The 25,395-nt window shown below is 45.0% G+C and overlaps 2 protein-coding genes and 2 pseudogenes across 2 annotated transcripts; 1 reads left to right on the forward strand and 3 right to left on the reverse strand.

Moving 5' to 3' along the window:
• The first annotated feature begins 3,878 nt into the window (after positions 1 to 3,878).
• Positions 3,879 to 6,319, forward strand: LOC127780648 (S-type anion channel SLAH2-like). The gene is made up of 3 exons (XM_052307583.1): positions 3,879 to 4,037; positions 4,476 to 5,006; positions 5,138 to 6,319. Exons 1-3 carry the CDS (start codon positions 3,879 to 3,881, stop codon positions 6,317 to 6,319), a joined length of 1,872 nt encoding a protein of 623 aa, XP_052163543.1.
• Positions 6,320 to 12,061: 5,742 nt separating this feature from the next.
• On the reverse strand, positions 12,062 to 12,624 carry LOC127779304 (thioredoxin H2-2-like). Its single transcript, XM_052306032.1, has 3 exons — positions 12,621 to 12,624; positions 12,426 to 12,544; positions 12,062 to 12,337 (listed from the first exon to the last, which is right to left on the reverse strand). The coding sequence occupies exons 1-3, from the start codon at positions 12,622 to 12,624 to the stop codon at positions 12,062 to 12,064; spliced, it is 399 nt and encodes a 132-aa protein (XP_052161992.1).
• Positions 12,625 to 15,226: 2,602 nt separating this feature from the next.
• LOC127779305 (uncharacterized) lies at positions 15,227 to 16,777 on the reverse strand (annotated as a pseudogene).
• A 12-nt stretch (positions 16,778 to 16,789) lies between these two features.
• LOC127779306 (uncharacterized) lies at positions 16,790 to 17,396 on the reverse strand (annotated as a pseudogene).
• Between the last annotated feature and the right edge of the window lie 7,999 nt (positions 17,397 to 25,395).

Here is a 25,395-nt window from a genome sequence, read left to right on the forward strand (position 1 = left end):
ACAGCTACAGCAACGAAGCGAAAAGGCGGAATACGGAAGCGTAGAGGGCGGAGAGATGATGGGCTGATGGCAGATGTAACTACCTTATTACAATTTAGTCCTACAATAAAAAGGATTTTAAAAACTAGCCTCATAAGTACAAAATGTATATCCATGTTAATTAAATAATTAGCCCTATGCTAGAGATATAAATTTATAGCTAACAACTTTAGTACCCCTACATATATGAAACAACAAGCTTTTTAAAAGGAGGATGAGCTACATCATCTACAATGGTATGGACCGTTGGATGAACTGGTAAATAAAAATACACCATTGGATCATCATGCTCATCTATGACTGTGGAAACACGGGAACCAATCCGGTTGATTCCAGATCATCATGCTCATCTCAAAAAGCAGATAACTCATGTGCTTAGTCTATTTAACAATACCGTTCAAAAATAGTCTTTTTAACACTATACATATGTTTAATTAATCTCCTGACTAAATAAAGGAAAAAAACATATGACGTCTTAGCTGTAAATTTATATTGAATTTATATGCAAATTTATACCTATAATGTACGAGAGTGTACACACAAATGCTATGTTATACTACTTTTTTGCTTGGTATTGGAGCAATACACAACAACTAAATAGCATCCACTACGTACCAATTTTATTTTAAAATAGTCCCTACGAATGCACACACGTACACCCTACACTTAGGAGCACTTAGTGCTATTGCTGTCTCCAATCTAAAATATAGGTGCCTTTAACATTCAAAATTTATCCTAAAATATAGCTATTTCTTCTTCTACTCCCTCATCTTAACCAACATAGTCATATCCTATTTAATTTCTTCGCCTATTTTCTAATGTCAATCAATTACAACGTTCCTCCATTTACATCTCTAGCTACTGCATCATTCCCAAAATAAGTATTTCTATAATTCAAATTTTATATACAAATATAAACATTTCTAAGACACTAATTTCAATACATATTGGAGTAGCTCGTGTTCGGAAAGAGCCAATTGGAGTAGCTCAAAATTTGATAGTAAGTGACAAAAAGAGATCATTCCTCCTTAATCTTACTCTTTACTAAACAAACTAGAAATACTTATATATAGAAATTAATGAAGTATATTAGAGAACAAAGAAAATAACGTACTTATGAAACCAGTACCTTCAATTAATATCAGGATCAATGGTCTAATTATATAGGTAGGTTATGCTAACGCTCAGAGTCGCGCAAAGCGCGACTAAGTAGCTAGTCTATAATTGAAAACTAAATCTAGAACTCAAACTTTCAAACTTAATTAGATAAAATTATTTCACCATTAAAAAAAATCTAACCTTCAATTTGTACTACGTACGTACATAATCCGGATCATGAGACAAAGGTGGTGTTCTTTTCTTCTGAAGATAAAGATGAAGATTAAGTTTTTTATGCAAAACGATGTGGTATTAACGTATGATTAATTGAGTTTTAATTATTACAAACTTGAAAAATAGATTAATATGATATTTTAGAGCAACTTTCATATATAAAGTTTTCGCACGAAACACACCGTTTAGCAGTTTGAAAAGCGTACCACAAAAAATTTAATCTTCATCCAACTCTTGTTGGAGAAACAAGAGAAAAGAACGAGGCCAAAGCCTGTTTTCTAAACATTAATCATCAAACCATGTTTTTTTTTTTGCTAAAACCAGTTTCAAAAACCTTGATCATCACACCGTCCAACATGGTTTTCCAAGTTTCCAGCGTCTAGTCAACTTTCCGGGTTACACAAATCAAACAAGCTTTTATTATTATTTTTTGTCACCAGTTTATACAGCTCAGTAATTTACACAAATCAAACAAGCTTTGAAAGGATCAAAGCTCACAGTTAAGCATTTACACTCGTCTAATTTGGTCCATTTCTTCAATCCCCGCCATTAATACCTTTGATTTTTTTTTAAAAAATAGACTTCATCCTTGATAGTACTTTTTAATAAATCACTGGAGGGATGAGATTCCTCACAATAATTTTCCATTACAAAGGATTGAAGAGAAACAGGATTCTTTGAAACAATATAATTTTTTTAAACACCACCATAATTGATTGGCCGCGTTATAATAAGAAGAGTGCTTCATTTTAGAGAAAAAACAATACCAAACCTTACAATAAATAGTTGATAACAGGAAAACTGTGCTAAAACCCCAGACACGACCTAGCTTTCCTAACCACCAAGATAGGACTAGCACCATCCAATTGGACGACTCCGACTTCCCCAGAAAAATCAAGGGAATAAGATGTCAATAACCCGACCGATACCAACTTCTAACTCCCTGGACTTAGGAACTACTCCCTCCATCCATAAATATTTGACGCCGTTGACTTTCTTAAACATGTTTGACCGTTCGTCTTATTAAAAACTTTTATGAAATATATAAAACTATATATATACATAAAAATATATTTAACAATGAATCAAATGATAGGAAAAGAATTAATAATTACTTAATTTTTTTAAATAAGACGAACGGTCAAACATGTTTAAAAAAAGTCAACGGCGTTAAATATTTAAGGACGGAGGGAGTACATCTCTATGTCTATCAGGGTTTAACTGAACATGACAGGTCGTGTACAAATTCAAGATGAGAAATGAGGACCCAAGTAAATGTTGGACTAGTTCAAGAGATGTACATTCCTCTTTTAATGCCTACACTATCGCAGCAAGAGCACATCGTACCAAGTTGAACAAAAAACAAGTGGCAGAGCTCTATAAGTTCTTAAGTACTCCTTGTCATGATGCATGCCCCCTTCAATCTCGATCTGTTAATTAAATCCATAGAAGAGTGAAGCCTTTATTTTTCTCCTTTTTCGAGGAGAAGAGTGAAGCCTTTCAATCTCCCGTTGGTACGCTTCTCCGAACTCTAGCTACTTCGAAATAGTAATGCTTATCATTTGATTGATCTCTTATTTTGTACTTGCTGTGTATCACCTCATGCAAAACGATATATCTTGGCCTCAAAAATAGTTCTTTCGCATAGAAAGGCTTTATTTGCCAAGGCAAATACCTGATTCTTTTACATTTACAGTTATAAAACTGTCACGATAGCGGCATTAGTAGACGTTATAACGCTATTGAAGATTCAAACTTGACAATACTGAGACAATTTGTTAACAAGATTTAGCCAAAATCTACAACCCGAACTTGATAATTATAATATATAAGGAATCAACGAGCCTTAGGCCTCCCAGTCGTTCTCTTGTCTAGCCATGCAATCATCTCAGATGGTGCATCTCTTGTTTAAAATAGTCTAAAATAAGAGTTTAGCTACAAATCCAATCACTAACTGACAATGTAAACATATTTAATACAAACTCTACCTTGACGAGTATGCTACACGAATTTGAATTAGTTCCGTGTACATTTGAATATCCGTGCACCTGGGCTTAAGCTCATTCATTGCTCATGCGGAGCTATCTGATAAGCCTTCACCAGGTCGTTCATAACTAGACAAATTATTTTGTGGATTTGCTCTAAATTGGTTTTTTCCAATTTTCCTAGCAAAACTATAGTTAAAATTTGTTTGTGTTCGTATATAGTGAATTGTCCATTTTTTCTCATGTAATTCAATAAGGTATGAGAGTTAGATGTATTAAGTTCAAGTCTTAGGTAGCACAATTAAATAAAATCGTACAACTCATGTATATTATATTCCACGATTGAGATATAAGGGACCATTGACTAAGGAAGCCTTGAGTGAGGGGAAGTTTTCCAATATAGTGTGGGGGGAGTGTTGGAATATAAGTATTCGCTCGTCAATTTAATTAAGCTTTTAGGTTGAACTGATTGGTGTCCGCAACTCAATATTCTCAATATATGCCGTAGATCACACCTAGACAATGGAGGTTAGCATCGGCAAGCCAGATGACGGGCAATCGCTTCTTGCTAATGTTGAGGCCTCCGATGACCATGCCGCCTTTGATGCCATGGCCACAAGCTCGCGCCGTCCACCTAGCTTGCGCCCTCTGCGGCACCCCAATGTGACATCCCTTGCACCAGTAAGTCACCTCATACTCAAACTTATTGATCCATTAATTCTGCCATAGCAGACATGAACATGAAAGGGTGGGTGAGACCCTGTTTAGATGAGACTAAAACTTTTAAGTCTCTATCACATCGGATGTTTGGACACTAATTATAAATATTAAACGTAGACTATTAATAAAACCCATCCATAATCTTGGACTAATTTGTGAGACGAATCTATTGAGCCTAATTAATCCATGATTAGTCTATGTGATGCTACAGTAAACATTCTCTAATTATGGATTACTTAGGCTTAAAAAATTTGTCTCGCGAATTAGCTTTCATTTATGTAATTAGTTTTGTAAGTAGTCTATATTTAATACTCTAAATTAGTGTCTAAATATAGGGACTAAAGTTAAGTCCCTGAATCCAAACACCACCCGAGTCATTGTCGTTTGTCTTCTTTACAGTTGCCACCGCTCCATCGCTGTGTACCACGACAAACCGAGGTGATATTCCCGCCACTTGACTCACCGGACTCCTCCGAGCTGAAGAAGGTTATGTCCATCAGCCTGCCGGCAACACCAACCGGCTTTGCCGCACCTGTTGCCGGTGTCAGTGACTCATCGGGCATAGATCTCCGGAGGCAAGCCATGGCGTCGAACATGACACAAAGGTTACAGCAGCGCTCGCCAACGTCGCTGAGCAACAACGGCCGGCTCACAGACGAGACAACAGCGTTCCAGTCACCCCCGCCTACCCCCGGTGGCGGCCGGTCGTCGATGAGCCGGGACAAACGCTATGATTCATTCAAGACGTGGTCGGGGAGACTCGAGAGGCAGATCAGCCACCTGGCGGGCATCGGGCCGGACATCCCTTCACCTGCAGGGCAAGTCGTGGATGCCGCCATGGATAGTCACCACCATTCTCACATTGTGTCCACGCCCGAGGTTGGCCGCTTCTTTGCCGCACTGGAAGGCCCCGAACTAGACCAACTCAGGGTAAGCTATAGAAAAATAAATGAAACAACCAAAAAATAATTCATAAAGAATATATATATATATATATATATATATATATATTAGCGGTTTATTAAAAGCCAATGCTAAAAAATAAGCTACAACTCGTATAGTCGGAGGAGGAGCTGGTGCTGCCGGTGGATAGGACATGGCCATTCCTGCTGCGGTTCCCGGTGTCGGCGTTCGGGATCTGCCTTGGGATGGGCAGCCAGGCGATCCTGTGGAAGAGGATCGCGGAGTCGCCGCCGACGACGAGGTACCTGCACGTCGCCGCCGACGTGAACCTCATGCTGTGGTGGCTCTCCGTCGCGCTCACCTGCGCCGTCTCCGCCGTCTACGCCTGCAAGGTGGTCTTCTTCTTCGAGGCCGTCCGCCGCGAGTACCTCCACCCGGTCAGGGTGAACTTCTTCTTCGCGCCGCTGATCGCCTGCCTCTTCCTCGCCATCGGCGTGCCGCGCGCCGTGGCGGCGTCGACGGCGGCGCTCCCGGCGTGGCTCTGGTACGCGCTCATGGCGCCGATGCTGTGCCTGGAGCTCAAGATCTATGGGCAGTGGATGTCGAGCGGGCAGAGGCGGCTGTCCATGGTGGCGAACCCGTCGAACCACCTGTCCGTCGTCGGCAACTTCGTCGGCGCGCTGCTGGGCGCGTCCATGGGGATCAGGGAGGGCGCCGTGTTCTTCTTCGCCATCGGCGTGGCGCACTACGTCGTGCTGTTCGTGACGCTGTACCAGCGGCTGCCGACGAACGAGGCGCTGCCGCGGGAGCTGCACCCGGTGTTCTTCCTCTTCGTGGCGACGCCGAGCGTGGCGTCCGTGGCGTGGGCGGCCATCGCCGGCGAGTTCGCGCTCGGCGCGAGGCTCGCCTACTTCGTCGCCATGTTCCTGTACGCGTCGCTCGCCGCGCGCGCCGTCAGCCTCTTCGGCGGGGTCAGGTTCTCGCTGGCGTGGTGGGCGTACACGTTCCCGATGACCAGCGCCGCCGCCGCCACCATCCGCTACGCGGCGGAGGTGGAGGACACCCGCCTCGCCAGGGCGCTCTGCGTCGCGCTCGCCGCTGCCGCCACGCTCACCGTCGGCTGCCTCTTCGCCACCACCGTCGTGCACGCCGTCGTGCTCCGCAGCCTCTTCCCCAACGACGTCGCCATTGCCATCACCGACCACCGCAAGGTGAAGCCCAAGCCCAAGCCCAAGACCACCATGGAGGTGCACTACAAGATGGATGGCAATGGCGACATCGAGTGCGGTGCTCTTGCCATGACGCCATCGCCATGCATGCCGATGGCGACGGCAGCCTAGAGGATTTCTTTTTTTTTTTTCTTTTTGACGTGCATGCATATGCATGGTTCTAGCGGTTTGAATTTGATTTGGTGAAATCAGTTTACATCATCGAAAGTTCCCAAGTTCTATTTTATAACATCAATGGTTGTGATGCACTTCAATACAACCTGAAATTTCTACTGTTAATTGATAATTTTTATAGTATATTTGTCCACTTTCAAGATTCCCTCTCGTTAAGTAGGTAAAAAAAAAAAAAACTTCTGCCTCGCTGTGTCAAAGCCCACCTCATCTAGCTTGGGCTCCCCTTTCTTGCACTCTATCCCCTTCCTCGCCCGAGAAGGCTAACAGGCGATCGCTCGCTGCCAGCGATCGTTTTTTTTCTTTTTTTCTTTTTCTCTTTTAATAAGTTTATACACCTAAAGTTTACACATCTAAAGTTTATCCATCTAAAGTTTGTAAAGCGAATGTTTATAAGTCAAAAGTTTATATACCCGATTCAAATTCAAATTCGAATTCAAATATTTTTATATTTTCCTCTTTTAGTAAGTTTATACACCTAAAGTTTACACATCTAAAGTTTATCCATCTAAAGTTTGTAAAGCGAATGTTTATAAATCAAAAGTTTATATACCCGATTCAAATTCAAATTCAGATTCAAATATTTTATATATAAGATATTTCTATACATAGAGTTTATGCGTGCAAAGTTTACGGTATAAAGTCTATGCACATGAATGAGAGTATTAGATTTTTTTTACTAACTTTGTGTTTTCTTTTTGAATTTTATGATGAAAGGAAAGAATAGAGAGGAGTATAGGGGGGAGGGGCGGGTGATCGCTGATTCCCCCTTCCTCTCCACCCCGTGTCTCCACCTACCGTCAAGATAGTCCCTGCCTGATTTTTCACCTTTACGACCTCATCATTAGACAGGACAAGGAAGATGGTACTAGCCATTTGATGAGGCGAGTTTCATGGGACCATAAGGAAGGTAAGTATGCCCCCGCGCCGCCCCTCGTCATTCCTACGCCGCTGCCGACTCTGACGTGCTACGCGTGGAAACGAGCCGAGCCAAGTTAGGAAAACAAGCTAAAACATGAGCTCAGCTCGGCTCGTTTCTTTGACTCGAGATAGATCGAGCTGGCTTGCTTCCCATTGAAGCATCTCTTTATATATAATTTGTAATCATTAAGAAAATCAAGAATAAATCATCAACATGTATAATTAATATAAATTCATATATTCAATTCTTCAAAATCTTGATGATAAATTGCATATTGACAAATAATAACTCCACTATAAAATAAAATCATCCAGATAAGTACATGATAGCCTAGGCTCACGAGCCAGCTCGAGCTTGGCTTATTTCAGCGAGCTGAAAAGGAGGCTTAGGCTTGGCTCGTTTGGCATTCAAGCCGAGTTGAGCTCACGAGCCCAAGCTTTTTTTCCACCTTGGACACTCCAGCCGGCACCGCCCATGCTCATGCGCCGCCCCTAGTTCCCCGCTCCAGGCCGAGAATTTTCAGAACATACCACCCAACACGCACTGCTTTCAGGATTTGTCACCTAATTCGTACTACTTTCAAAATACACTACTGGAGTGCGAATTTTCTTCCTTCCGTGCTACTCTGTCCCTTAGCGTCAGTCGCGCCGTCATCCTCCGTCCTCCTGGCGCCGCCGTCGTCAGTCCGCCACCGCTTGCACCGGTGTTAGCCACGCCATCGCCCGTCCGTCGCCTCCCGCGTCAGCCGCGCCGTCACCCGTCTGTTGCTGCCCGCATCAGCCGTGCCGTCGCCCGTCCGTCGCTGCCATCAGCGCACGTGGTGGAGGGCCGGAGGAGAGGGGAGCAACGGTGGAGCGCAGAGGGCGTCGAGCTCCGGCGGCTGAGCTCTATACGAGCTCGAGGCCGCGGTGGCGGCTGAGCTCGGGGACGACATGAGCAAGCTCGCCGAAGGTCACCCTCGTGCTACTACTTTGCGCCGTCTGCGCGCATCTGGCCGGGACGAGGCAATAAGAGGAAGAGCTGGCGGCATGGGGAAGGAAGAGCTCACCATCATTCGCGAAGAAAAGTTCGCTGGTGTGGGGAGGACGAGCTCACCGGCGGCTAGATGCATGCGGGCAAACGGCGCGTGGGGGAGGAGGAGCTCACCGGTGTGGGGAAGGGAGGACGAGCTCGCCTGCGTGGGGAAGGACAAGCTCGCCGGCGGCCAGATGCGTGCGGGAAACGACGCGTGGGGGAGGACGAGCTCGCCGGCAGTCAGATGTGTGCGGGCAAATGGCACGAGAGGGATGAACTGACGAAGCGCGGCTTTGGGGAGACGGAGTGGGACGAAACGTAGAAAATTCGCATTCTAGTGGTGTATTTTCAAAGTAGTGCGAATTGGGTGACAAATGATGAGAGCAGTGCATATTGGGTAGTATATTCTGAAAATTCTCCTCCAGGCCCGCCCCCTCGTGGCTGCCACCATCTGCAACCTCCTTCCGGACCGTCTTCTGGCAAGAATCGTTACCGCCACCTCCGCCCAGATCGGCAGCCTTCACCTCTCCAGGAGGAGTTTCCCACATGTCGGCGACACCAGATCCGTTGGATAACACTTCGCCGATGCGTCCACGCACCTTCAAGGAGGCCCTTGCAATCGGGAAAGTCCGGGATTTCAAATCCCCTATACGCCAGCTACCGCCTCACCATGTCTTCAAGACGGTCTTTACTCCTCCATCCAGGCATAGGCAGATTCCCACCAGAGCCCCTCCCAGTGAGTCTCCTCCACACCGCAGCTACTCCTCGGCCTACTCCCTCTGTCCCAAAAAAATGTCGAACTCTGGGGTTGAACGTTTGTCCCAAAAAAAACCGATTCCCACGCAGAGATCGAGAAATACTACTACTCCAGTACTTATCCTTTCCCTGTCTCATGTCAGGTGAGTAAATAAAAAACGAAATCAACTACTCATCCGCTCCCTCTGGAGTCTCGACCTTATCGTCTTGTACTCTTGTTTCTCTCTGCATCTCCCACCTATCCCATGGCGATGCGCCACTTCTCTCCACTCCACCACAAGCCCTTCCTCTGTGACTTTCCGCGACGTCGTCCTGGCTTAGATGCGTCCCTCCCTCCACGCTCCACCCCTGCCTCCTCCCACCCTTTGCGACTTGTCGCGGCATCGTCCATACGGTGGCCCAGATGCGGTGGTGGTGGTGGTGGTAGAGGAGGGTTGCGAGACGACGGATCCGATGTCGGCTTCAATGCAGCGCTGGTGGCGGCGGCGGCGCTAATCCAAGAGATGGCGTCGATGGCGGGTGGAGGTAGCTCGGATACGGCCGCCACGGCGGTGCCATCGGAGTTGTGCAAGACGGTGGATTTGATGCACGATGCAGCGACAAAAAAGGTGGAGGCTTGCTGGTTTATGGTGTTGATGCGTTTGGTATTTGGCGTCGTCGTCAAATGCAGGCGACACCATTACTCAGTGATGCATCGACGGCGAACATCAAGTGGTGGGAGGCCTGGGTACTGAGGAAGGGGCTAGGAATGATTTAGTGTTCACAGGGTTTTTTTTTAAAAAAGACAAAAGTGCTAATCATGGTTGTACTTGACGAGGGTGTTTTGGTCTTTCACTGCCTGGGCTAAAACTGCATCGGGCTTCTAGGAATCAACATTTTTTAGGACAGAGGGAGTACACAGCTAGGCCGGAGAGGGGATGTAGTAGCGTCGCATCCACAGTACGCCCGCGCCCGGATGAATTGAATCCGCTCGAGCCTAGCTGGCAGCAGGTCAAAGTATGCCATTGGTGGTGCCGAGCAGCTCTCCCAAAGGAAATCCAACCATTGGTTTCAAGGTGGCCTCCTCGCAAGCGTCTTTCCCCTACAACCCATTCACGCGAATCAAGCTTCTCGTGTTTCTTCCATGAGGCCACGAACAGGAGATGTTTCGTTTGCCTTGCACGTGACTACTGTGCGGTGCGTTGCTAAGATTCCAGTCCGGTTAATCCCCTGCCGCAATATCAGATGTTCATTTTTAGATCTCTTGGTGACGTGGATCAACCTCATACGTCAATTTTTAGATTCAACGGTAATTTACATGTTTCCACTACATATGTGATTTACATGCACTAAATATTTTAAGCTACACAGGGAAAAACATGGCAGCAGCTGGAAGAACCATGCTCGTCAAATCTGTGCTTACGGCGCAGCCTATCTATCTCCTGACTGCCTTGAAAACCACGAAGGAATCCCTCGAGTAGCTAGACAAGCGGCGCCGTCGCTTTCTCTGGGCTGGCACAGAAGATATCACTGGAGGAAAATGTAAAGTCAACTGGAAAAAGACGTGCTTGCCAACCAGCCAGGGAGGATTGGGAGTCCTAGATCTAGAGAAATTCACGAGGGCCTTGAGGCTGCGATGGTTATGGCACGAGTGGAAGGACCCGACCAAGCCTTGGGTGGGACTAGAAACGCCCTGCGATGAAATTGACAGGAGTCTTTTCGCCGCCTCAACAAAGATAACAATTGGAGATGGGAACACAACATGCTTTTGGGATTCCGCCTGGATCGAGGGACAAAGACCTAAAGACCTCATACCGCTGGTCTATGAGATCTCTAAAAACAGAGGGAGGTCTCTTCGAAATGGAAAGGAGGAGGACGCCTGGGTTCAGGACTTGGCTCTGGAATCACACTCGCCTTTTACAGTAGACCTCGTCGAGCAACTGGTTGCCCTATGGCAAGCGGTCCGGAATATTCACTTAGGCATCAGAGAACCGGACCAGATTACCTGGAAATTCACAAGTAGCGGACGCTACACGACCTCCTCGGCCTACCATGCGCAATGTCAAGGAACACCGAGCACAAGTTTCAACTCCTTAATCTGGAAAGTCTGGGCACCGGGGAAATGCAAATTTCATGCTTGGCTCATCATTCAAAATAGAGTCTGGACTTCAGATCGACTTGCGACAAGGGGATGGCAAAACAACGGATGTTGTCCTCTGTGCCGTTGTGAGGCTGAGACGGCGCTGCACCTCGTTGCCACTTGTAGATAAACTAAAAGGATAGGGCCTTGTTGCTGGATGGTGGGCTACCAGTAGATTGAGCCGGCTCAATGGGAGGAGGCACTGTCAGTGCAACAGTGGTGGGAGAACCTTGCAAACACGCCTAATGTCCCGAAAAAAAGGCTCCGGTCACTCATAATGCTAGTTGTATGGGAAACCTGGAAAGAGAGAAATCGGCGAATATTTGACCGCAAAGAGGCGGCAACGAGCTTCTTCATGTCAAGAATCAAAGAAGAGGCTAGCCTTTGGGCTTTAGCAGGGGCAAAGCGACTGCGCGAGTTAATCCCGCACTATGTATAGTGTATAGCTCTAGGCTCTATGTTTTTTTCTTTTGCCCCTAGGGATTGTATTTTCTCCTGCTCTATTCAATGAAAATGCACCCTAGTGCTGTTTTCCGTTAAAAAAAATATATTTTAAGCTACGGCAGTTATCTTGTGCTAACATCCCTATCAAGAAAAGAATTCTTTCAAAAAAAAAAGAACTAAGTATAAATAGTAGACGGACATCCAATCTTTTCGTCTTCATTTTTTTTTTCAAAAGAAGGTTGAATATATCAAATACAGTATGATAAACGATTACAACTCATAATTAAGTCGAATGGCATTACTCGATTGTCTCATATAATCAACCAAGAATCGCAACACCAAGGTTCTGTTTGGCGCACTAGATCTAAGATTCACGTTGGATTTGAAGTTTGGATGTTAAAATTATAGTGGTTTAAAACTTTATATTTTATCGAGAAGAAGAGGGCGTGAGATGCTTGTTGATGCTGCTCTGAAGATCCTCCCGGTTGACGCCGACGACGCGGGCCACCGCCCGGCGCTTCTTCACCAGCACGAATGTCGGCAGCGCCTCCACCCGCAGCAGCCGCCCCAGAATTTTGAACCGGTCCACGCTGAGCATGCCCACCTCGGCCTCCTCGCTCTTCAGCCCCGACGCCATCCTCTCCACCGTCAGCTTCATCAGCTTCCACGGCTCCGACCACGGTGCCATGAACACCAGCACCACCTGATATATAAGTGATTATTCATACTTGAATGCATCGATCGATCACATCTCACATTTAAATCTGAATTGGGCTGGATTATATATATACTAGCTTGTACTCTGATTTCATAAAATGCTCTGTAAACTCTTCCCAGCTTTCAATGTTCTTCACAGCGCTGGGCCTTGCCGTAATGGCGGAGCTCGAAGCAGAGGGATGAAACGGACTTTCTATATGAAACCCAAAAACCAAGGCAGAAAAAGATTAATGGTCACAAGAAATTAGCATGGGATAAAAGCATGTTACCCATCAGATCTCCTTTGCTCTTTTTGAATCACCAAAAAACTTCAGATCTTATTTTCTAAAGTAAATTCAGGTGTTCTTTTTTAAGTAAAATTGAACCTTATTATGGCCTGGATGTACATGTAATATAATAGTATAAAAGTAAGGGAACATATATTAGGCAAGGGCATCGGTAAGAAAGGAACATAAGTGAAGGAAAGCTTAACAAGGAGTCAGGGACACTATTCCCATTCACTATTCCAATTCATCAACTTGGACGTGGATTTTCATCCCTCGAGAGAACCCATCGTTGCTTGCATGTCAGCTAAATAGTTATAAAAGATTTTTAAAAAATGACAACATAGACTAATATGAAATATATATCACACCACAAATATGCAAAGCCAAATTCGTTTTTTACAAGTTATAAAAAAAAAACTGAAAATAGTTATCGTACATTCACAATTATATTTGTTATTTTTTTATATTTTTTTAAAAAATATATAACTATATTTAGTTGACATACATGAAACGAGAAACGAGAGGATATCCTTCCAGGGATAAAAACACTTTTTCCATCAACTCCTTTATTTAAGAAGAAAAAGATTCCCAAACGTTGCGTTCTATATTACCGCATTGCACATGAAACAGAGCGACGGAGTACAAAAAACACGTACAAGAATTGCTAGCAACGGTACAAATGAGCACGCATGAAACTACTGCTAGTCATAATAGCTAATTAAGAGAAGAGGGTATAATTAAGAAGCAAGTAATTTAGTGCTAGGAGGTGATTACGAACGAGGGCTATTAGTCAAGTAAAAAAAACGAGAGCCTTACTCCGGTGCTTTCTACTTGTAGTAGAAAAAAAATCTGAATCGTTGATCTTATTTAATCGAAGGGTTCAGATCTATTTCTACTACCAACTCACTTAATGGTAGTAGAATTGTGGAGGGGGTACTTTTGTCTACATAAAATTATTTACGGAGGGGTATAATCGTCACTTTCACTTTATAACAATATCTACCCTATCTTCTTTCGTTCTGGAACTGACACCTGCATCTGGAGCCCATGCCGAGAGAACCTCCCTCGCGACTCCTCCCTTCCGCCGCCTCAACCGACCTCGCCTGCTCCGCCACCCTCGCCCTCGTCTGCCGCCTCCCGACGCACTCGCCTCCGCCGCCTCCAACGTTTATCTAGCTCTCTGAGAGAAATGCACCAGCACATTTGCCCGCAGCTGCTCCATTGCTCGATGTCATCAAAAATCTTGTCGACAATCTACTGAATTGAGCATTTTGCTTTGCATCTTTTCTGACACATACGAAGTTGGTTGCATATACCATTGAACAGACCAAGGGAGAGCTTGCTGAAGAAGCATGATAGCAGCAAAACCTGACAAACTATTCTTTGATCAACCCTAATTAACTTTCTGTCCAGAGTTTATGGTTGATAGCATATCACTGTCAATGCATTTTGCGACCATCGAACAAGTCTACAGTAAAACGGTTTTGCTATATAAGAGTACATAGGAGTGGGATTTCAATTAAATATATAAGAATGGCAACTTAGCAGCTTGGGATTTCACTTAAATATACTCCCTCAATTTCTAAATATTTAACGCCGTTGACTTTTTTAATATGTTTGACCGTTTGTCTTATTCAAAAAATTTAAGTAATTATTAATTCTTTTCTTATCATTTGATTCATCGTTAAATATACTTATATGTATACATATAGTTTTACATATTTCACAAAAGTTTTTCAATAAGACGAACGGTCAAACATGTATTAAAAAGTCAATGGTGTCAAATATTTAGAAACAGAGAAAGTATAAGAGTGGCAGCTTGGGGGCAAAATACTTACTTCATGCAAGCGATCCAACAGTTCAACTAGCCCTGCAAGTTAAAAGCATGATTCTTCAGATAAGCCCATTCATCTCTGAAACGGAATGCCACAGATGCAGAAGAATTCAACACATTGTGACATACTAGGGTATTAAATCCACATCCATATCTGAAACGAATTGCTTCACATCCAGAAGAATTCAGATACATGCAGGGAGTAGGGTCAATTAACCAAACAGACAGAGACAAACTGAAGGATCAGTTACAGTTAAAAACTAAACCAAACAATTGATGATCAGTTGGTCTTCAGTACTAACATGGATTAGTCCATATATCTATGAAACGAACTGCAGCATTTCAGATAAATTTCCAACTAACGTTTTCCCTTCTCTGTTCAGTTCACACCAGAATTCAGGCAAAACGCAACCCATACAAAATCATGAACAGGAAAACATCCCACAGCAGAAGCTCCTGCGCGCACGCCGGTGGGGAAGCGGCTAGACGCCAGCAGAGAAGGGGAACGGAAGGAGAGGGGCGCCGGAGAGTTCCGCCGTTGGCGGAAGGGAACGGGATGCACAAGCGCCGCCGGCAGAAGGAGTCGAGGCGCCGGCGGAAGGAGTCACGCTCTCCACCTCCGCTCGATTGCGATAGATGAGGATTCCGAGCGACGCTAACCACGAGACCCACACGGAGAAATAAATTAAGTGTCAAATCTACCCCAAATATGTCTTAGTACCAATCTACCCTAAAAAAATAAACGGTTCAGATTAGTTCTACTGGTAGTATAATACTACGAGTAGGAAGCACCGGAGTATCTCTCAAAAAACGAGGGGTTACCTGCAAACAGGAAGCTGAGGTCCTCGCCATCGTCGTTGGTGGATGCGACAGGAGCGGTAGGCTCTCCTTGGTCAGGGAAAGAAGGCTCCGACTTTGGCTCCGGCTCTGGCATCTGGAGCTTGTCGGGCAAGGTCTTGGCGCCCTTGAGCGAGAGGATGAGCCAGACGAAGGAGAGGAACTCGCCGCCTTCTCCGAGTCTCTTGGCATGCAGGTATCCCCTGCACATGCTGGCGGAGTAGAAGAGCATACCCACCCACACACGTACGATACATCACCTGACACCGTGTTATGCGGTCCATCTTATCAAACAGCTCCTCTGCGAGTTTGCATGCGTCGTGGACGAGAGGGTACTTGGGTGCATGCTTATCGTCAATCGAGGGGTTGACCTTAGCTCTTGCCTTGTCGATGATCTTCTCAGCTAGCATGTCTTGTTTGAGCATCTGGAGGCTATGCGGTTGTTGCTGAGACTCAATGTCCTTCAAGATGAGCTCAACCTCCTCCATTGCCTGCGTGAAGAGGTGTTGCCTACTGCCGGTCATGAGCATGTCGGGACGAAGGTTGAGAAGGTGGGCCATGTAGTCGGATATCGCCTGCGTGCACTCGAGAAATTTCCTATCGATGTCGTCGATGCGGTTGTCAGTCTTCATGCGGCGGTCGGTGGCGATGTGCCAGAGGATGACACTCCTATCAAAGGACCCGCGCAGGCTGTCCTGTACTTCCTCACCGCAGGCCTTGCGTAGGTTCTCATCGAGCACCCAGTTTCGGCTCCCCGGCGCGAAGCTCCGGTAGCTGGTCAAGTCGAGGCCCCTAGCATTCACCTCTACAAGGTTGGAGAAGATCAACCCGGCCAACATGTGGTACAGGTTCCTGCGTTGGCAGACGAAGAATCCATCCTTGTAGCCGACATGCGCGGCGCATTTGAGCAAGACCCCAGCGGGCTGTGCCATCCTGTGGAGAGCTGACCAGATGAGGTTGTTGTACTGGGGGACTGTCTCGCATACGCATAGCGTTGGGACATTCGCCATGGACATGAGCTTGAAAAGCAGCTGCCGAATGAACTCCGCAAGGATGTCCAGCGCGGAGGTGAGGCAGAGGAGCACGTAGGTGGTTTTCAAGTCGATGGCGTTGTGGTGGCGCTTGCTGCTGGCGGCGAAGAGTGCGATGGCGGTGATGTGAAGGAACGGCACCAGCAGTATGTGGGGTAGGCCAGGTATGCTGGGGTCAACGCGACATTGGCTCTGGTATAGATGAGCCCAAACGCAATGCGTAGCCAACGCTTGGAGCCCATCTCTGCTCTAGGGCTTAGGGTCAGCCAATCTCTCTCCGCCTCCTCCGAAGATCTGCGTTGACGTTGTTCCTGCTTGAGGTGAGAGTCGGTAGCTAGCAGCGACATGTCAGAGAGTATTAGTAGGACCTTTTCTCTATCTGTTAAGATGTGTTGCTGACTTCTCTCGACAACATCAGTAGTGTCGTCTACCCCAGGAGGGGCGTGGAGGATGTCACTCTTGTCCATTTTCAGCTCGGTGAAGCAGTACCTCCACTTGCTGGTGGTTTGTACCATGGACGACGACACGGCCGCCAGCCGGTTGATGCGGCTGGTCCGTCGGAGAGCCCACGGCTTCTCGGTGAAGCTGAGCACCCCGATGACGAAGAGCAGGATCGCCGATGCCAGCAGCCTCCTGTCGCCGTAGCTGTGCCTGTGCCACGACTTGTAGAAGGCGTACAAGGCGATCGTCACCACCGTCACAGCGTGTCGCATCCACAGGCCGCTGTCTTCGATGCGGTAGGCGGCCAGCTCCCGCTGCCCGCCGAGGTGGATGAGAAGCACAGGAGCCCACAGGACCTCTACCACGCTCGCCTTGCTGTTGCTGCTCCACCCGTCGTCGCGGCTGCTGGCCGCGTTGCCGCCGTGGCGGTTGAAGAGGGTGGCCGGCCAGCGCGTAGATCGCCACGGCGTCGCTGCTACTGTACGCGACACCAATGCATGTTCTGAACCACACCGGGATGGTGAACCTGCGCATGGGGGCAGCCAACAGGAGAAGCCACTGGATGCCGAGGCTGGCAAGGACCAGGATGCGCAGCTGCCACTCTTCCCACCACACCGCGGCGCCTGAGAGCTGCATGGTCGATGAATTGGGTATTTAGCTAGCGATCGAGCAATTCGATCTGTGCGTGTGCGCGCAGCGCGCGTGCTTGGGTGGACTTGGAGGACGAATTGGGTATGGTTTCGTTCGTTTTGGCGTTCTATCTGATCGATTTAATTACGTTGCATCAACTATCAAAGACGTACGGAAAAGGTTAGATAAATCAAAACCGAAAGAAAAAGGAAAAAAAAAAAAGAAGACAAAAGGCCTGCATGCATGTCATGTACATGGTCATATTCCTTCCTGCAGCTTTATTCCTGTGATCCTGCCCCTCTCGTTGCCCGTTGCGTGTTTATGGTCATATTCTAGCTTCTCACGTGTTCCGTCTGTATTTAAGGGCTCTTTTCAATTGGAGGATTTCCATAGGAATTTTGAAGGATCCAATTTACTAAGAAATTTTTTCTATGAAACCCTTTGATTCACATGAAAGTATAGAAAATTTTTCATAGGATTGCATTCCTATACTCAATTTCATAGGAAAATAAGCAAGAGGTCCAACCTCTTGGAAACTTTCCTATGCTTTGTTTGTTTCCTATGGTGCTATCAAAGGGACTCTTTTCATATTTCCTGTGTTTTCCATTCCTATAGGATTAGTAAAACATGCCACTTCAATTCTTACATTTTTCATATTCCTGTGTTTTTCCTATCATGTGTTTCAAAGGGGCCCTAAATACACGACACCGTTGACTTTTTAAATAACGTTTGACCATTCGTCTTCTTTAAAATTTTTATATAAATATAAAAATATTTATGTCATGTTTAAAGAATATTTGATGATAAATCAAATTACAATAAAATAAATAATAATTATATATTTTTTTAATAAAATGGATGGCTAAAAGTTGATGAAAAGTCAACGGCGTCATCCATTAAAATACAAAGGGAATACGTGATACCCATCATTGCTTGTGCCCCGTGCTTTTCTAAATGGGACAATGCATGGTGTTCTTGTACTCCCGTACTTTTAGATGTAACTGTGATTTTGTCCATATTTATTTGGGCTTATTTGGTTCAATGGATTTTCAAATCAAAGGATCCTTGAGAATTTTTTTCGAGAGTTCTTACCTCATGCTATGAATCCTATGAAATAAGATTGTAAAACAACAATCCTTTTAGGAATTTAGTAAGATCCATTTCTATAAAACAAATGATGCTCGTAGAAAAAAATTCTAAGGTTTCAGTTCCTACAATTATCCTATGGAAATCATTTAAATCGAATGAGCCCTTAGGTATGATTTTGCTCTTGCTTTTTTAATCCAAGTTGTCAGGTGTAAATTGGATGACTGATTGGTGGGCCTAGAGTAAGGGAGTGAAAGTGAATTGAGTATCACCTGATTAGGTTTCTTATATATGTTAAAAATTTCCTACCCTGGTTTAAGTTATACACGTACTTGGTACTTACATTTATGATTAATTATTCTTTCAGTAGTAGATGACTTCTCGTCGATAATATAACGCTTGTGCTGTTTATTTTAATCTCAAAAATATATCGGTTCAGTTTTTAAATGTGCTTATATGAGTCGAGTGTAAGCGTGAATAACTATATATATATATATATATATATATATATATATATATATATATATATATATATAAGCGGCCGCATGACTTTGTACCGTGTTCCTTAATAAATAGAATAAGGGAGTGAAAAAAATGAGAAAATTACTGAGAAATATGAATGGATTATTATACCCCTTTAGCCAAACAGAAGCACCCACACGGCCGGCAATGGATTTTAAATAATCGAGAGGATGTCTCCTGTTGTTTGCATGTCATCTGAAAAATCATAAAATAAGTTGAAAAAAATTGACAAGACAAATTAATATGTGACATATCACTTTACAAATATACAAGTTAAAATTTAGCTTCTACAATTTACAGTAAAAAAGAACAAATTGAACTACAACTAGCTAAGGTACATTCACAATTAAATTTGTTTTTTCCACAACTTATAGAAGTTATACTTCACTGTGAAGAGATCTATCATGTATTAATCTCCACGCGGCCCTTTTCCGCCGCTAGTGCCTCACCCGATCCCCATTCCATAATAAACCAAAACCATAGACATGGCGGCGCGCAGCGATCTACCGGCGGTGGTGCACTGGCGAAGCGAGGCAGGCCGGCGAGCAGCAGCCATTTCTTTTTTTCTGTAAACCTAATAGGTGACAAATTTTTTAGCTTGCCAATTTTTGTTGGCTTGGTTGAGAAGAGCTACAAACCAAACATGCCAAAAACTTGGTAACCCTTCGTATTGGTGTTCTGATCGATTAGCATTGCATTAATTATCAAAGCCGGAAAAGGCTAGAGAAATCAAAAACAAAAGAAAAAGAAAAAGATAAAAGCTTGCATGTGTGATACTGCAGCAACCTTATTCCTGTCCCTCGCTGCACTTTGCGTGTTCTGCCCCGTATTCTATGGCTTCTCAGGGCATCAGCAATGGGTCAAGTGGTCCTTAAGTAGCCCATGCCAATTCAGTCTTTAGCTAATAATAACACTTAACACAATGCATACATAGTAAAGTGGTTCTTAAGATGGGTCCCATCTAAATAAGAAATCTTACTGCTCGTCAACTACCCCTTCACTTCTCGTCCTTTTCATTTGATCCCATTTTCTCTCACGTTCTTCTTCTCTCGTGACCGATGGAGCGGTGCAGGTGGCCCTCCCGGGCACGGCCGGTTTCGACAGCTGTGTTGGCGCTTGCGGGCGCGGCCGGATATGGCGTCGGCACTCGCGGGCGTGGCCAGATCTGTCGGTGTAGGCGACTGCGGTGCTCGTGGGCAGGGCCGGAATCGGCGGTGGCGTCGTGCTCATAGGCATGGCCAGAACCGTTGGCGTCGGTGACGGTGCTCCCGGGCATGGCCAGATCCGTCGGTGCAGGCGACGGTGCTCGCGGGCAGGGCCGGTATCGGCGGTGGCGTCGCGCTCATAGGTATGGCCAGAACCGTCGGCGTCGGCGACGGTGCTCGCAGGTGGGGCCAGATCCGGCGACGGCGGAGGCATTGGCGTCGGTGCTCGCGATGGAGCAAGCGGCAACGGAGGTGACTCTCGCAAGCGGATCTCCGACGATGGCAAACTCCATCCGGGTGCTTCGAGCTTTTTTCCCCTTTACATGGCAAGGCTTCCATTCTTCTTCCCTTCTCTCCCATGGCGGTAAGAAACGGTTAGGGAGAAAAGGTAGCAGTGAGAGAGAGTGTGTATTTTTTTATTGCTTGTGGTGTGCTTGTGACCAGTCCTTATGCATAAGGATGGCTCATCTAAGGAGCACATATAAAGACTACTTCTACAATGTAAAATGCCCACTCTGGATGCTTAAGATCCTCCTTATGGCATACATTGTGGACACCCTCAATGATGATTTTATAAAATTAAAGTGTGTTTCAATTATAAATTTGTGATGAACAATTGGTATTTGAGATATGTGGTTTTGATATTTGGAGACGATTGGCGTAGTGGTTTTGAAGATGATTGATTTAACAGATGATGAACAGTGGTTGATGTCAGTTTGAGTCCGGTCAGACCGGGCAGGTGGTGCCGGTCAGACCGGCGTGTGTTGCACGGCCAGACTGGCAAGCCCGACGGACTAATCGGTCGGCTTTTTGTCGGTTTTGATTTCGAGTTATATTTTTTGATATATGTTATTAGTATACGATTATAACTACTAAATGGATATATACGTATGTAATACTGTTGTGTGTTACCATTGAGTCAAGTTCGTGAGAGAACTTGTGCTCGGATATGATTTCTTGTTTGATTAATGTGTAGGTGAGTCTTGATGCCTCGAGAGAGCATTGCCGGTGATGGATCGGGAGTCAACTTGGGAGAAAATAACGTCCGGACGAGCAGGATATAATGCGAGATGCTTAGGCTAAAGTTCAATGCTCGTGGTTGAAGATATTCCATATGGCATATGATGGTGTTGACGGAGTAGATTGCGACTATGGTATTTGCATAGTATGAGGGTCGTTGGAACCAATGTATACGCGAGATTGAGGTAAAAGAAATGGGAGAGGGGAACTTTTATGCAAATTCAGCCCTACTCCTGCTGGCCGAATACAGTATTGCTCTTATAAATCAATATTCCATAAGTACAATATTTGGGATAACTTATCTAGTCGTTGTCCACTTGGCGGCATGGATCTACACGAGTAGTCGACGACAGAGTAGTCTTCTTTCTTGAATATGAACCCGAAGAGATCAGAGACAGTGCTAGATCCAACTTGTCAGTCTCTGTAGCTTCAGATTGGGTCTGTCTAGACTTATCCCTGATGTTGATGTTTGACGCTGTATCCGCGCTTGGCTTGAGGCTCACCTACTTCGTCACCATGTTCCCCTACGCGTCGCTCGCTGTGCGCGCCGTCAGCTTGTTTGGCGGGGTGGGCGTACACTTACCCGATGACCAGCGCCGCTGCCGCCACCATCCGCTACGCGGCGGAGGTGGAGGACACCCGCCTCGCCAGGGCGCTCTGCGTCACGCTCGCCGCCGCCCCACGCTCACCGTTGGCTGCCTCTTCGCCACCACCGTCGTGCACGCCATCGTGTTTCGCAGCCTCTTCCCCAATGACGTCGCCATTGCCATCACCGACCACCGCAAGGTGAAGCCCAAGCCCAAGACCAAGACCACCATGGAGGTGCGCTACAAGATGGATGGCAATGGCGACATCGAGTGCGGTGCTCCTGCATGACGCCATCGCCATGCATGCCGATGGCGACGGCAGCTTAGAGGATTTCTTTTTATTTTTTTACTCCCTCCATCCCTAAATGTTTGACGCCGTTGACTTTTTTAAACATGTTTGACCGTTCGTCTTATTCATAAAATTTAAGTCATTATTAATTCTTTTTCTATCATTTGATTCATTGTTAGATATACTTTTATGTATACATATAGTTTTACATATTTCATAAAAGTTTTTGAATAAGACGAATGGTTAAACATGTTTAAAAAAGTCAACGGCGTCAAACATTTAGGGAAGGAGGGAGTACATGCCAAGCCAACGTGTCCCCATGCATATGCATGGTTTTAGCGGTTTGAATTTGATAAGATGAATATTTGAAATACAAAGTGCCTATGAAAATTTATATTGTTCATTTTTTGAGTAAGTTGATTGGTTTAACTATTAATTCCTTTGAATAATATTATTTCAAATATGCTAAAACTAATTGAGATTTGTATTGATGAAGGTGGGTTTCATAGAGCCTTTAGACCATAAAACCTGTTTGACATGTCACAAGTTACAATACATGGATTTTTGTAGCTGTGATCATAAAATACGAGGTTCCTAAAATTTACTCTAATACCTGTTATAATTTTCCTCTTGCACAAGAATAGAAATCGAGCATGTACTGCAACGCACACATGACATGTGTGTACCAGATCTCACCAAATTATGCCCATTTAATTTGGTAAAATCAGTTTACATCATCGAAAGTTCTTAAGTTTTATTTTTATAACATCAATGGTTGTGATGGAAGCACTTCAATACAACCTAAGGCCCCTTTAATTTAGAGGAAAAACATAGTAATTTTGGAGGATTTCAATCCTATAGAGAAATTTCCTATGAAGCCCTTTGAAACAAAGGATTGAATCATATCTAATCCTTCGAAATTCCTATGGAATGGACAATTCTATAGAGAATTTGGAGGAAATTTAGTAAGAGCTTCAACCTCTTGGTAACTTTCATTTGAGTCTATTTCTCTCATCCAATTTCTATGTTTTTTCTGCGGTTCAATCAAACGGTCATTTCTGTGTTTTACTGCGTTTTTGCAATCTTCTGTTTTACACTTGCATTCCTATCAAAATCATACGTTTTTCCTATTCCTACGTTTTCTTAATCCTGCGATTCAAAGGGACCCTAAACTTTCTATTATTACTTTTTATATCATATTTATCCACTTTCAAGATTCTCATGTTAAATAGGGAAAAAAAAAAAACCCTTCTGTCTCGCCGTGTCAAAGCCCACTGCATCTAGCTCAGCTCCCCTTTCTTGCACTGTATCCCCTTCGTCCATGTTGGTGTGGAGATAACTACACCCCCGTGTGGATGATATTTTTCTTGTCATATTACATATTTGTGATTGTAGGGTTTAGTTGAACTTTCTAATAATCGGCTGAACTTTATGTATCTACTAGAAGATGGTATGTGCTTTACTGTTAAATATATGGACTAGATGAATATATATTAAATGTTATAGAAATGATAGGTAAAATTTAGTTTAATATATCGTGAAAATAATGTAAGTAATGATAATTTAGCATGTTTTTATGTTGAACTTTAAAAGATAATAAATTATAAACATAATATTATAGTTTTAGGTGTTTAATGGGTAGGAACTTTAGAGTAGGTATAAGTTCCGTTACATGCTTTGAGCCTGTGACGCCCTAGAATAATCGGGGAAAACAAAAGATGGAGCAGGCAGCAGCAGCTAGCTAGCTGTAGCTGGCGGCCCATTTGGCTGGTGGGCTTGGGCCCATTTGCAATAAGCATAAATAAAGCGGAAAAAGTTCACTTCAGTTCCTTCATCTTTGTCATCAAGTTTCAAATCGTTCCTAAACCGAAATAATATAATACATTCCTAATCTTTCAAAACCGAGTCACATTAAGTACTAAGACAATATTGCTCCTGGTTTTAGCAGACATAGCACTAAAAGCAAAAATTAAAAAAAGATAAAAACCCACATAGGATCCGCATGTAAGTGAAGCTTTAAACGGTTGACTTCAGTCGGTTTAAAACAGTATTGCTCCATGTTTTAACTGACGTGGCAATAAAAGCAATTTTTTTTTAAAATAACTAAAACCTACGTGAGACCTGCATGTCAGTGAAGCTTTAGCCGGTTTTCTTCAGCGAACGAGCTCCTGCCCGCGCATCGGCCTAGCGCGCCTCTCCGGGCTGTTCGACCGCCGCGCCCGGAGCGCTCGACCAGTAGGCGGGCGATGGTCCCTAAGGTCGGCCGGCGAGGAGGCCGGCACCGCGGCGGAATCGCATCGGGAGCGGAACGCCATGGGCACGAACCGCTCAACGCCTACTTCGTCCCCGTCGCCCAGCCGCATCCGCCGCGCCGACGCCACCGACGCCGAGGACGCCACCGCAGCGGGTCGCCCCTAAATCAAGTGCAACAACTGGGGTGATGTCCGCATCGTCAAGTGTGACCGCGCCCTCGACGACTGGCTCCGCGACGACTTCCCCAACCACCAACTCTGCAAGGTGCCTGGCCCCGATCGAGCTCTTTTTCTCGCCGCTCCTCTACGTCTAGGTACAGTGTACACCTCCATCCATCGATCAACAGTTCATTCAGCGCATATGTGTTTTGACACGTTAATTAAACAGCTCAACCAAAAATATAATATACGTGTGAAAATTGAAAATCGAACTACTGATTAGCTGATAGTTGCAGAGCCTATGGGTATTCTTGGATTGATAATTGTTACTCCCTCCGTCCCATAATATAAGGGATTTTGAGTTTTTCCTTGAAACGTTTAACCACTCGTTTTATTCAAATTTTTTTTACAAATATAAAAAACGAAAAGTTATACTTAAAATACTGTAGACAATAAAGTAAGTCACAAATAAAATAAATAATAATTTCAAAATTTTTGAATAAGACGAGTGGTCAAACGTTACAAACAAAAAAACTCAAAATCCCTTATATTATGGGACGGAGGGAGTAACAATTTAGTGCAAATCTATGCAAGGTTGTGTGGTACGTTTTTTTTTTTAAAAAACACACACACGCTGCCCGAGTGGTTCTCGCGGAGTCGCTCGACGACGAGGATAACCAGCTGATGGTGAACAGCTACCACCACCAGGGCGTGCAGGCGGCGGCGGGCGGAGCTGTTCGTGCCGATGGCGTTCTGCTCCGGATGCATGCGATTCTGCCACCGCGTCGCCGGCCTCCCGCCACCTCCACGCCCATCGCGGAGGCGGTCGAATGGCCCGGGAGCGGTTCCTAGCTGCCGCAGTCCTCAGCGGCGCCAGGAGTTCGT

The sequence above is a fragment of the Oryza glaberrima genome, chromosome 7 (genome assembly GCF_000147395.1).
Source record: "Oryza glaberrima chromosome 7, OglaRS2, whole genome shotgun sequence".
Classification (NCBI taxonomy): Eukaryota; Viridiplantae; Streptophyta; class Magnoliopsida; order Poales; family Poaceae; genus Oryza; species Oryza glaberrima.

Bases quoted from the DNA above. Each gene is read 5' to 3' on its own strand.
- LOC127780648 (XM_052307583.1), top strand. From the start codon at position 3,879: ATGGAGGTTAGCATCGGCAAGCCAGATGACGGGCAATCGCTTCTTGCT. The intron at 4,038-4,475 runs GTAAGTCACCTC...TCTTCTTTACAG, and splicing joins ATGTGACATCCCTTGCACCA to TTGCCACCGCTCCATCGCTG. The intron at 5,007-5,137 runs GTAAGCTATAGA...CAACTCGTATAG, and splicing joins CCGAACTAGACCAACTCAGG to TCGGAGGAGGAGCTGGTGCT.
- LOC127779304 (XM_052306032.1), bottom strand. The intron at 12,338-12,425 runs GTATATATATAA...CTTATATATCAG, and splicing joins TGAAATCAGAGTACAAGCTA to GTGGTGCTGGTGTTCATGGC.